The following is a 12,350-nucleotide window of genomic DNA, read 5'->3' as shown; positions in this document are numbered from 1 at the left end:
CATATCAAAAAATGAAAAAAATTTATGTCGTCGTTTTCGAGATATTCATCGAAAACTCATCGAAAATTTTGTTTTTGATTTTTGGCCCCCTAGCGGTCACTTTTTAAACTTCGGATGTTCCAGAGAGTTGTAGGGTTTGTTGAGAGCTTTCATTTGAGCCCGGGTTGATCAAAATCGGTCAAGCCGTTTTCGAGTTATGGTCGATTTTCGATGAAAAATTGTGGTGGCCATATTGGCTAAACGGCTTGACCGATTTTCGAAAATGAGGCATCGTTGGAAAGGTCTTGATGGCCCCTACACCATATTAAAATTTCAGATTTTTAGCTATTACAGGGGCTGAGATATAGCGAAAACAAAATTTTGAGGTTATTCAAAATGGCGGACGGGGGGGTGGGGGGTAAAATTTGACGTCATAATCGGACGTCTTCCGGTCGATATTTAAACTTTGCCGTTTACCGCAAGTCTCTATCTATCACCGTTCTCTCGCAATTTAGCGTTATACTCCGGCCGGCCGGAAAAAATTTTTTTTGGCGCATACGTTTTTTGGAATGTGGGGACCCTAATTCGTGCTCATCCCAAGTTTGAGCCCGATCTGACGACTTTCGATTTTGCTCGGTACACAAAAGCTGTGTCTGAAAGAAACACAGCTAAAATGATGGAAATATCACTAAAATAGAAGTTAGTTTTTGAAGTAAAAAAAAATGAAGAGAAAATATCAATTTAATGCTTAAGGATTCATATGGACCTAAATGTAGTTTTTGATGAATTTATAAATAAATAAATCCATGAATTTTTTGGAAATAAAATACATTTTTTATGTAATGTTAGCTATTTACTGCGAAAGTAAGATTCCATCAATGTATTTGCATTTTTTCGTTTTTTAAATATAGGGAGCAATTTTGGACAAAATAAAAGACAAAATATTTTGAAAATACAAAATATTTTGACATTAAATGTAATTTTGCACAAAATATTTCTCTAAAACTTTTGTCAATCTCTCCACAAAAGAAATTTTTGCAATTTTAGGTACAATAAAAGGTGAAATATTTTGAAAATCTGAAAAATTTTGACGTTTAATGCAATTTTAGACAAAAGACAAAAGATTTTTTTGTGTCAATCTTTTGACAATCTTGTGAGAACGTCTCCAAAAAAGATTTTTACAGGAGAATTGTAATTTTGCACAAAATAATTTATACATTACACAAGAAATATTTTGTGTTTTACAAGCATCTCGTCGAGGTGCTTTTATAAAATCAAAATCTTTTGTCAAACTGGTGTTTACGCGTTGCATTTTTTAGAAGTTTTCTATCATGTTTCTCGAAATAGCAATGGATAATAATGCAATTTCGGTTAATTGTGAAGCTTTGTGCAAAGGGAATTTGTGGAATGATATGAAATTCAGCCAATTTAGCTGTGTCCATTTTCCCTTTTAGCGGTGTTGGGCAAAAATGTTATGGAGAATTTCTCTGTCTTTCCGGCAAAGATTTGGTAGATCGCTGACAAGTTCTAACCCTATATAATCAGGATTTTGGGTCAGAGATCCCTTCCCTATGTTCCTGATGCGACTTCTTATGTGCAAAAACGAAATATGTAGGGCTAATTAATGCAATAAAATATGAGTCAATCAATTCATGTAAAAGAGAATCATATCAGAGTGACTCATTAACATTTTCTTGGTGTAATGAAAATCGAACTGATGAGCTAAAAGCCAGATGGTTTTTTGGTCTTCCCAACATCCTTGGGGTACCTAATAGACTACACGCATGCTTGACTTGAATTTCCCTAAAAATTGATTCAGTTCAGATTGTTCAATTGCCCCAATCGTAAACATAACCTAATAGGAATGTTATCTTCTTCTTATTTTTTCCATCTGTAAACTCTCCACTCGAAAGAAAAACACGTCACAAAAGGCGACAAAATATAACAAAAGTCTCCCAAAAGATATTTTATTCAAAATTGCTCTTCATAAAATGTCTTTTGTAGACTTCACAAAAGACAAAATATATTTTATTTTGTCCAAAATTGCTCCCATATTTTCTTGAAATATTGTAATGAAAATGTGTTTTATTTTTTTTTTCTTTTTTAGGTGGGGGATTTGGCTTTAATCTTTATCCGCTGTTAATCCCAAAAAACGAGGTTTTGCGTGAAAGAGAAGTAAATTAAACTCTTTCTTTAAATCTCCTAACGTTGTCTTAAGTTGGGATTTAATCCTTGGATTTAAAGGATTTTCTTAAGAAAGAAAAACTTGTTATTTATTAATTTCAATTTATTAGAAAAATTACTTTATTTAAACTTTATTTTTCATTCTTAAAAAATTCATTTGTAACAGCCTTAATTTCCTTATAACTCCAGAAAATCAAAATTAATTGGAAGTTTCTTCTGCGTATTTCCCATAATCTCCTTTTGCTGCTGATTTTCCGGAAGATTCTGATTTTGCTCATTTTTCAAAAAGCTTTTCTCCTTCCTCACAAGTACCGGAAGCGTCTCCTTCGGCTCAATTTGCAAAAGTTCCTTTTTCTTCGTATTTTGCTTTTTTCTCGAGCTGTGCGTGGAAGCTCTGTGACTCCGTAGACCAGCCCTTGCCATGAAGATCATCCCGCAGATTTGGCAAGGATATCCTTTTTTGTTCTTATGCGTACGGCGTATATGCTGCATGAGGTAGTCCTTGGAAGAGTACATGTTCCCACAGATTGAGCACATTTTGTCCTTTTTGTCATTATGAAGATTCCTTTTATGAAACATGAAGCTTTCTTTATTATCAAAAATCCTTCCACATTTTTCGCACACGTGGTTTTCTTGTTGTCTGCAATAAAAAATTATTTCTTTTATTGCGAAGATTTCTTTTAAATCAATATTTAAATGTTTAATTGTTAGCATAAAATAAGAGAAATATTTGCCTCGATTTTTAGAGAAGACCTATTTTTTTACATTAAAAAAATTAAGGAAAAAATTAATAGTTCCAAAGAAATATTTTTTTTTAGCAAAGACGCATTTTATGCTATAAAAATTAGTATTTTTTTATTTTAGATGAAAAGAGAAATATTCTCACTCTAATGATATTTAAAGTTTATTTTTCAACTTTAAAACAAACAGAAGGGATATTTATCTGCTGAATATTTTTGATTGTTTTGGGGAATAATCACAATATTTCCGAAGATCTGAATATTCTCATTCTTAGCTAGAATTTCTAGTACTTCTTCAGCTTGAATTTACTACTTTCTCGGTCAGAATTTACTTTTTTAAAGTACTTTTCAGGCGTAAATTTAGTACTTTTCAGGCTTTAGTACTTTTTCCTGTTGAATTCAGAACTTTTTCGGTTAGAACTTAGTCCTTTTCTTAATTATTAAATTTATTTCTTAAGATTGAATTTTCAAAAAATACTAATTTTAGCCAAAGCAATTATAAATTTAAGCCGTAAAAGTACTAAATTTTATCCAAAAACATAGTAAATTCTACCTGAAAAAGTATACTGAATACAATGAGAAAAGATCTAAATTTAAGCCCTTAAAGTGCTAAATTGAATTTTACTTCTTCGACTAGAATTTAGTACGTTTTAGACTTTTGCTCCTCAATCTACCAATTTAAGACTAAAAATAAAGAAATGTTCGTCTGCTTAATATTTTGATTTCCTTGGCGAAGCATCCGAATAATCCGAATATTTTCAGTCAGATAAACACCTCTTGAAAAAAAGATCTTTCCCTAATTGCTATAAAATTTACCAATGGAATTAAAGTAATTAGATAGAGCTGTAAAACCCTGTAGGTCTAGTAAAAGGAAAAGTAAGCAATTTATAGTTTTTTAGCTCTTAAAGAACTGCGAAAGAAAGGCTTTAACACAGGTCTTTGCCTCTTCTTGTCGCCCTTTGAGGAGTTTCCCATTCAAGAACGATCTTAACCATTGTTTTATTGTTTTCATGGTATGTGTCTATAGGATACCATAAAAAGATCTGAAGTTAAATCTTTGAATACTTTTTTAAGACAAAAAGGAGCAAAAGAAAAGATCAACAGGATCAACAAGTAAATGGATGACCGTGGGCGATGAATGGGTTTCCCTAAAAGTCGGATTTTCGGTCTGAGGCTCGATCAATTAAATTTTATTAAAAGCCAACGTTTCGGACTAATTAAGTCTAGGAAAATTGTTCGGAATTCGGTCAGCGGGGGATGATTAAAAATGCAATTGTTTGCATTCAGCGACGTTTCGGAAATGTTTATTTCCTTCTTCAGGCTTCTGCAGTTATCACATTTTTCGTCAAAAAGGGAGGGGAAAGTCTCCATAACAATCTACACATCATTAAAATTAAATAAATTAATTTTAAACTACACAACAACACGCACGGTCGTAAATCTTGTCTATAATTAAGTCTATCTCCTCTCATTGATGGCCAATCTGTACAGAGCAAATCGTGTTGTAAAAGTAATGATTTGTGATTGTTTCTTGACGTGGTTAATTTTGTCTATTAAATGCCCTGAGGAAGAACTTAAATAGTCCGAAACGTTGGCTTTTAATAAAATTTAATTGATCGAGCTTGAGACCGGAAATCTGACTTTACAGAAAACCAAAAGAAAAGATCTTCTACAGAATTAAAGCCAAGCTTTTGCTGATGTTTTCAGGGGGATTATAATAGGTTTTACTGATTTTACTCTAAAAAGTTTATAATTGAAATTTTAATTACTTAACCTGCTGGCCGCCAAGACCTTGGAGCTTCCTTAGAGCGCCAAGGTGGGGTCGTTGAACGACCCCAAGAAGGAAGTCGATTTTCTCATAAACTATAAAACCGGGAACTGTCGGGTCACTACCTTTAGACTCCTTATATAGTCCTCTTGCCCCTTGCATCACAAATTCGCCACCCGGAAACACGCAGAAGAAGATATTAGGGAAAAACATTTTTCACTCCTTTTTCACACTTTCTTCGTGAGAAATTTGCCACGAAGTTGACCGCAACTGCTATTTTTTTTCACTACTTCCCCACATTCCCCTCACTTCCCGCACCGTGATAAATGGCAATATTTCTCGAATATTCTTTATTGTTTTGCACATTTATATGCTTCTAATTATGTTTTATGTTGTTTATGTTACTTATTCGCGATAATTCTGACACTGAGATGGTAAAGTGAGAAAGTAAACACAACCCTTCAACCCCCTTCAACCATATGATTTATGATGTGACTAACTTCATTCTAAGAAATTTTCCGCAGCATGGCCGTTACACCAATTTTTGAATTCCCTTCTTCTACATTTTCCTTAATAACTTTTCTTGTGGTGGACGGATTGAGCTGAAATTTTTACACAACCTCCTCAGATAACCAAAGAACTTATTTCCAAAAGATGGGAACGCTAACTTTTATATTTATTAAGTTATAGCACGAAATATAGGGCTGGGGTCGTTCAACGACCCCGCTTGGCGGCCTAGAGGTTAAAAAGTATGTGAATGGAACATGTACATACCTACACATATTTTTTAATTTTTTTAATTTTTTTATCAAGATTTTTTTTTAAATAAACAATGAATTTTTGCATATTCAGGATTAATTTTATAAATTATTAAATCTAAAGGATCATAAAGAAATAAATTACCTGAAATGCTTCTTCAGCAGATGCGCCTTAATTTGGCCCTTTTTAGCAAATTCTTTACCACAAATGGCACAATCGAATTTAGTAGGAACTCCCTTCTTCTCCTCCTTCTTCACATTTTCCGGATTATGATTGGCAGCCACGTGATTCCGTAGAGATCTAGGTAACGTAAAGCCCTTCCCGCAGATTTGGCAGAGATGTGCTTTGTAATTTGTATGCACAATCCTCACATGGTGGGATAGATAGGATTTGCAGGAGAACATTTTCCCACACAAAGAACACTTGAAGTCCTTCGTTTCAATGTGAACGTGCTTCTCATGCCATTTAAAGGTCACTTCAGCTGTGAAAACTTTTCCACACTTTTCGCAGCTTTTACAGAAAGGCTTTGAGGACTTGGCGGGTTTGGGCTTCTGGATTTTTTCTTTGTGCTTCCTCAGGATACTACTTTTCGTATTGTAGGATTTACTACAGATCTGAGAAGTAGATCTTTCCGTTTTCAAATGTCTCCTCTGTATGTGTCGTTTGAGGTAGCACTCTCGGCGGAAGCTTTTCCCACAAATGAGACAAGATACTGGCGGATCATCTGAAGTGTGTACATGCTGATGAAGTTTGTAGCCAAGCTTTGTATCGAATATCTTGTCACATTTCTCACAAGGATGCTTTTGCATTAATCCCCTAAAATGCTTCAGGAGGAGATGTGCCTTGAGATGACCCTTCAGCACGAATATCATCCCACACTCTGCACATTCTCTGGTTTTTCCAGCAAGTTGGATGCCCTCACTGACATCCTTGCTATTGAGATGTTTAACTTTATGATAGGCCAGGCTTGTTCGGTTTGACAAGATCTTCTCGCATATGGGGCAAGGATACAATCTTCTTGGACGATGTTTCCTTAAATGTTTCCTGGACAAGGATACACAAGGAGAGATCTCCCCACACGTAGGGCATTTGCAAGGCTCCTGATGGCGCTCTAGTGTTTTCTTTATGCCGAACATTTTACCGCATGACTCACATTTGAGGTTCTTTCTCTTGGGCTTCGTCGTCCCTTTGGACTTGATCTCCAAATGGAATGTTTGGATATGTTGCTGCAGTTCAGACTTTTCGGGAAATTCCTTCTCACATATTTCGCATTTGTTAATATTTAAATTTTTCTCATGATTATTTAGGGGATCTTTTGTGAAGATTTTGTTGCTTTTTTCTTCTTCGGAGGGGTCATCCTTGGCAGGAAGTTCCTTCCTTTTTGAGCCCTTTCTGTTCTTTTTTGGAGACTTTGATTGTAGCTTTGCAGGAGAAGTTTTTTCTTGCGAATCCTGCAAGTTCTTCATGGAATTCTTGAGGAGATCAGCATCTTGGCAATCATTTTCATACTCTTCTTTGGCTGTTTCAACCAAAAACTTTTCTTCAATTTCAAAATATCTTTGAAAATAAAATAAAAATAAGAAAAATTAATTATAAAATTGAAAGAAAATGCGAAGAAAACTTACTTTGAGTTTATTGCCGGGGAATACTTAACAGGATATCCATCAAGGGAATATTCTTCCTTCACAATGCTTAGATCCAATTTTTCCGGCGTTTCCGTTTTAATTTCCATTTTTTGTCAGTTTTTCCTAAATTTTCTTTTTCTTTGCAAAGAAATTTAAATGACCAGTTTGTTGTTTGTTTACCTTTTTTGACATTTATTTGACGTTTATCAGCTGTTCCAAAAGTTTCAAATTTAAAATATTTCCTCACAAAATTGTGATTTCTGTGCATAATTTAAGGATCAAAAAGGATAAGAAAAAGTAATTCAAACAGCCCAGTGATGGAAGATTTGGATCTCAGCATTGTCAAGGAAGAATACTCCGTCAATAACTTCCTTGCTGGTGATTTTATTCTTCCAGACATTTGAGAAAACTCAAAGGACTCAAAGTAAGATTTTTCATCAAATTCTCCTTTCAATTCAGGACTAATTTTTTATTCTATTAATTTTAATACAGAAATTCAACGGAAAAAGCAGAAAGAAAGCCCAAAACAAAGGACAAACAGAAAAGAAAAATTCCTACTCTTGAGAAAATAGGAGACGGGAATGGCAAGAGAATCCTTCTCTCGATAGGGACTAAAAAGGACGTAATTGCAAAATGGGAGGTGGGATTGGGTGTTGCTGAACTTTCTGATGAATACGGTGTGCCCAAGACGACAATTTATGGAATATTGAAGCAGAAAGATGCAATTTCGCATTGCAAATCCTCTAATTGGGCTACAAAAGTCTCCTACGGAGAGCAGAGATTACACATTGTGGATGAGGTGGAAGAAATTGTGGAAGCATGGATTGAGGAACGTGACAAGACAGGAGAAGAGACGACGCAATATTTAATTCGCAAAAAAGCCCTCGAAGTCTATAAAAAACTCAAAATCTCTTCAGGACTACCTTCTAGTAAACCCAATCCCAATGAGTTCAGTGCTAGCGCCAGCTGGATTTATAGATTCAAGAAAAGACTCGAAAAGAAGAAGAAAGCAACAACGGCGGTGCAGGTTAAGGAAGAAGCAGAAGAGGACAACACTGAAGACTTTATGAATTCCTCAGTTTCCTCCAATGATTCAATAACTGAAACTGATTTTGAAGAGAAAAATTCCCAAAACAAGGAAACTTTCCAATCAGTTGATCCTTTAAGGACGAGATCATCGTATGAGAGGATCAGAGAAATGATTGAGACATGGGACAAAGTGAGGACTTTTATAAAGGAATCTAATCATCTGCATCCAAATCCGGAAGGTTTGAACCGAACTGCTCAAGATTTGGATTCTCAAATGAAGTATTTTCGAGATATCCTTTAACATTAAGTCCCTTAATTAAGCCTAAGCTGTGTTTTCTGTAAAGAACTAGAAGGAAACTTAAAGATTTTTTTAAAAAAACATAATTTTGAAGAGTTTTTAAACAGCGTCAACTGTCCAGATCTTTGTAACCTCTGATTGAATCTCGTTCTCACACTCAGCTATTCAGAATTGCGGCTAAAATGCTCGATCGGTCAAGCCGTTTTGCAGAACTACGATCAGTAAAACAGACAATTTTTTTTTAAAGATCAATCGAGATAATTTTTAGCTTTATTTTTGTTCAATATTTTCACACTTGACTTCAACTTCAGCAGCCAGTTCATGTTCAGCTGTTTCAACGAGTTGCTGCTCACTTTCAACGGTTTGAGCAGACTTAGCCTTTGAAGCCCTGATCTTCCGCGTTCTTTTGCGTTTCTTCCCCTTTTCTCCTTCAGCGGGAATTTCAGTGTGATGACTCTTTATGTGATTCCTCAAGCTGCCTTTGGACGTGAGAGTCTTTTCACAGAATGGACAGGAGAATCCAATACCGCTGTGAACGGATCTCTTGTGATGCAGTAGGCCTCCTCGGGAGTTGTAGGCCTTATTGCACGTTTCGCACACATAGCCGCCTCGTTTGGTGTGCATCAGCATGTGCGTGCTCAGGTATTGTTTGCAGGAAAACATTTTTCCGCAGTACGGACACATTATGCTCTTTATATCGGTGTGAACAAATTGATGCCTGTCGTAGCCGCCCTTTGTGTTGAAGCTCTTACCACATGTTGCACAGATGTGAACAAATTCGGGGCTTCTGTTAAGGGAGCAGAGTCTTAAATTAACTACTAAGGTTCGGATTAGTTTTTTTTAATCTCTGGCTATAGTTTTTAAAGGAAACTAAAGTCAGAGCTAAAGTTTTTTAAAGGTCAGGATCTTAAGTTTTAAGCTTAGATTAGGCTGAATAAATTTTTGGATGTACCATTTAGACCTGATTCAGCCATACTTAACTTTAGAAGTCTGACCTTAAAATATTAAATCCTGATTTAAAGGACTAAGGCTTAGTTTAAAAATTAGGCTTGTTTTAATATAAAGCTTAAGCCTCCAATAAAATCCTTTAGCTTACCTTAAAAAAATTAGATCTATCCCATAAAACTTAGACCTGATTTCAATAAAAATTCTGGTTTAAGAAAGCTTAGGCTTAGCCTAAAAAACTTAGGCTTAAATTATTCATTTAAAGCCTAGTTTAAAGCCCTCCTGATTCAAATAAATTTTGGCCTTGTTTAAAAAAGTCAAAACTGATCTATGAATCTAAGACCTATCTTGGAAATTAGATCTAGTTTAAGAAAACTTAAGTCTTCGATTAAAAATTTAAGCCTACTTTTTAAAATTTAAGCAAAGCCCTTCTTGCCTGAAAAAGTAATGTCTAACTCAAAAATTTAGGCTTGGTTTAATAGGAAGCTTAAGACAACTTTAGTTTAACTTGAAAAATTAAGTCTGACCTAAAAATTAGGATCTAGCCCTAAAATTTAACCAACCCTTATAAAAAAAACTAAGTCCTAAAAACTTTAATCCGAAAACCTAACTCCTAAACATTAAGCTTAAACTAAGGAAGTCAAGGAATATTAAGCCTACATTTAAAAGTTTTAGTCTGTCTTAAAAATTTAGACCACCTAGATTTTAAAGCATATTTGTAGTAACTGCAGAGAAAACTTAGGCCTATCCTAAAAAGCTTAGACCTGGTTTTAAAAACCTTAAGCCTAGCTTTAAAAGTTAGTCATGATTTAAGAAAGCTTAAGCTTAGATTATAAAACTAAAGCCTGGTTTAGGGAACTAAAGCCGGTCTTTAAAATAAATTACACCCAAATGTTCCACTTCTAGTTAGAATTTAAAGAAATGATTAAGGATGTCAAGACTTACTTGAAATGTTGTCTGAGGAGATGATTCTTGAGTTTTTGCTTCTTTGGGAAGATCATTTTACATTTTGCACATTGGAAGTTATCAATCAGCTTCTTGTTCTTCTCCTTGTGTGCATGTTTCCGGTGATACCGGAAGCCAGTTCTGGAGAAAGCCTTCTTGCACACTTCACAAGTGTAGGAATTTTTATCTCTGTGATTCAGCATGTGAACCCCGAGGTATTCTTTGCAGGAGAACATTTTCCCACAAACAGGACACATGATGTCCTTTGTAGTGCTATGAACGTACTGATGCCTCTCATAACTGGCCTTAGTTTTGAGGACTTTACCGCACTGTTCGCACACAAAGCTATCACTTCCTTTGCTAATACTGCAGAAAGGATTCTTACTTTTAATGAAGCTCCTTGATTGAAGGAACGAAATGAAGGAGTTCTACTTACCCTAAATGGACCTCCAGGAAATGCTTCTCAACTTGAGATTTCCGTACAAACTTCATTCCACACTTTTCACATTCATTCTTCTTCCTTTTTGGCTTGCAGACAATCTGACCATTCTCCCCAACTTCCTGTACTCCCACAGCTTCTACGCTATGAGCGTATTTCTTGTGGTACAACAGCCCTCCTCTGGAGTTGTAGGCTTTGTTGCAGAGCGTGCAGATGTAGCCTCCGCGTTTGGTGTGCATGAGCATGTGTGTGCCCAGATACTGTTTGCAGGCAAACATCTTCCCACAGAGAGGACATTGGACGTCTTTAACGTCAGTGTGGACAAAGAGGTGCCTTTCGTAGGAGGCTTTAGTCTTAAGGGATGCCCCACATGTTTCACACATATACGGACCTGGATGATTGGGTATGTCGGGATTCTTAGGCTTCCTCCCGCGCTTCCCTTTCACCTGTTGTACCTTCCTCAAGTGAACTGTTACAATGTGATTCTTCAGGAAGGATTTCTCCAAGTACTTCTTATTACATTCAGCACACTCATACTTCTCTTCTGCCCTACTGATTGCCTTCAGATGATACCTCAGTCCTGATGGGGAGGAGTAGCTCCTGGGGCAATGAGAGCAGGAAAACTTCTTAATCTTTGGTTTCATTGGGAGTTTCTTCCTTGGACTAAGCTTTTTTCTGGAGGATTTTGAATCCTTCAAACAGGAAGCTGATCCTTCTGGATCATGCCAATCCCTATGCCGCTCAAGTGCAGAAGCATTGTTGAAATTCTTACCACAAATCCTACAATCGTGGTGATTTTTACTACTTTCCTCGTTATCAGAATCTTCAGATTCTTTCTTAATAGCTCTGTTGGAAGAATTAAGATTTTATTAGTTAATTAACGAAATTAAAAAAAAAATAATTAAATTACTTTGTCTCAATCTCCAGGAACAGTGTTGGGTATTCCTGGGATTTCTCCTCTACCACAGAAAATTCTTCCTTCACAATACCAAGGTCCACTTTATCGTCAATTTCCGTTTTTATTTCCATTTTATTTATTATTTTGTTTATTTAGAAATTAATTAATTTTAGAATTTTTGAAAAATTATTTGCTCACTGACATTTCATATTGATCCCAAATATTGGGTTGTCTCATAAAGTTCAGGATTTTTCCAATATATTTTCAATTTTTTTCTTATGGGTTTTAATCTGGATAAATATTGAACAGCCCAATATCTCTGCATGTGGGAAATTTTGCATGAAACTTAACCCTTTCACGCACATGGGTCCAAAAGCAAAACATTGAATTTTTATGAATATAACTTTATTTTTAAATAAAAGTATTAAATTTTTATGTAAAATTACGCGAAGGAAGACGTTTTGATCGAGAAAAATATTCTTTGAGAATAAGGGGCGATTCTGATAAAAATCTTTTCTTTTCTTAAAATTCGTCCAGTTATAAGATTTTTGGCATTCCGGGAAAAATCTTATAGGATTTTGACATTTTGTTTCTACCTTTAATCGTATTTTTGAAGGAAAATTACTTTTCCAGGCCTCTTGAGAAATCTCTTTGACTTCTCCTGAACAACAAATTTTTTGTTTTTCTTTTCTAGAACGACAATAGAACGATTTTAGAACACCTATCTATCAAAATCTTACA

At 35.2% G+C, this 12,350-nt stretch overlaps 2 protein-coding genes across 2 annotated transcripts; both read right to left on the bottom strand.

Annotated features, from left to right (window-relative positions):
- Positions 1-2,251: 2,251 nt before the first annotated feature.
- Positions 2,252-7,242, bottom strand: LOC129787193 (oocyte zinc finger protein XlCOF22-like). The gene is made up of 3 exons (XM_055822570.1): positions 7,056-7,242; positions 5,575-6,987; positions 2,252-2,803 (listed from the first exon to the last, which is right to left on the bottom strand). The coding sequence occupies exons 1-3, from the start codon at positions 7,160-7,162 to the stop codon at positions 2,341-2,343; spliced, it is 1,983 nt and encodes a 660-aa protein (XP_055678545.1). The 5' UTR covers positions 7,163-7,242; the 3' UTR covers positions 2,252-2,340.
- A 1,374-nt stretch (positions 7,243-8,616) lies between these two features.
- LOC129787195 (gastrula zinc finger protein XlCGF26.1-like) lies at positions 8,617-11,843 on the bottom strand. Its single transcript, XM_055822574.1, has 4 exons — positions 11,622-11,843; positions 10,709-11,557; positions 10,273-10,638; positions 8,617-9,169 (listed from the first exon to the last, which is right to left on the bottom strand). Exons 1-4 carry the CDS (start codon positions 11,738-11,740, stop codon positions 8,653-8,655), a joined length of 1,851 nt encoding a protein of 616 aa, XP_055678549.1. The 5' UTR covers positions 11,741-11,843; the 3' UTR covers positions 8,617-8,652.
- Between the last annotated feature and the right edge of the window lie 507 nt (positions 11,844-12,350).

Source organism: Lutzomyia longipalpis, chromosome 1, assembly GCF_024334085.1.
Source record: "Lutzomyia longipalpis isolate SR_M1_2022 chromosome 1, ASM2433408v1".
Taxonomy (NCBI): domain Eukaryota; kingdom Metazoa; phylum Arthropoda; class Insecta; order Diptera; family Psychodidae; genus Lutzomyia; species Lutzomyia longipalpis.
This window is presented reverse-complemented; position numbering and strand designations above follow the sequence as displayed.

Coding starts and splice junctions, on each gene's coding strand:
- LOC129787193 (XM_055822570.1), bottom strand. CDS start 7,162: ATGGAAATTAAAACGGAAACGCCGGAAAAATTGGATCTAAGCATTGTG. Junction 6,988..7,055: donor TCCCCGGCAATAAACTCAAA/GTAAGTTTTCTT, acceptor TTATTTTCAAAG/ATATTTTGAAATTGAAGAAA. Junction 2,804..5,574: donor CTGCTGAAGAAGCATTTCAG/GTAATTTATTTC, acceptor TTTTTATTGCAG/ACAACAAGAAAACCACGTGT.
- LOC129787195 (XM_055822574.1), bottom strand. CDS start 11,740: ATGGAAATAAAAACGGAAATTGACGATAAAGTGGACCTTGGTATTGTG. Junction 11,558..11,621: donor TTCCTGGAGATTGAGACAAA/GTAATTTAATTA, acceptor TTCTTCCAACAG/AGCTATTAAGAAAGAATCTG. Junction 10,639..10,708: donor TTCCTGGAGGTCCATTTAGG/GTAAGTAGAACT, acceptor TCCTTTCTGCAG/TATTAGCAAAGGAAGTGATA.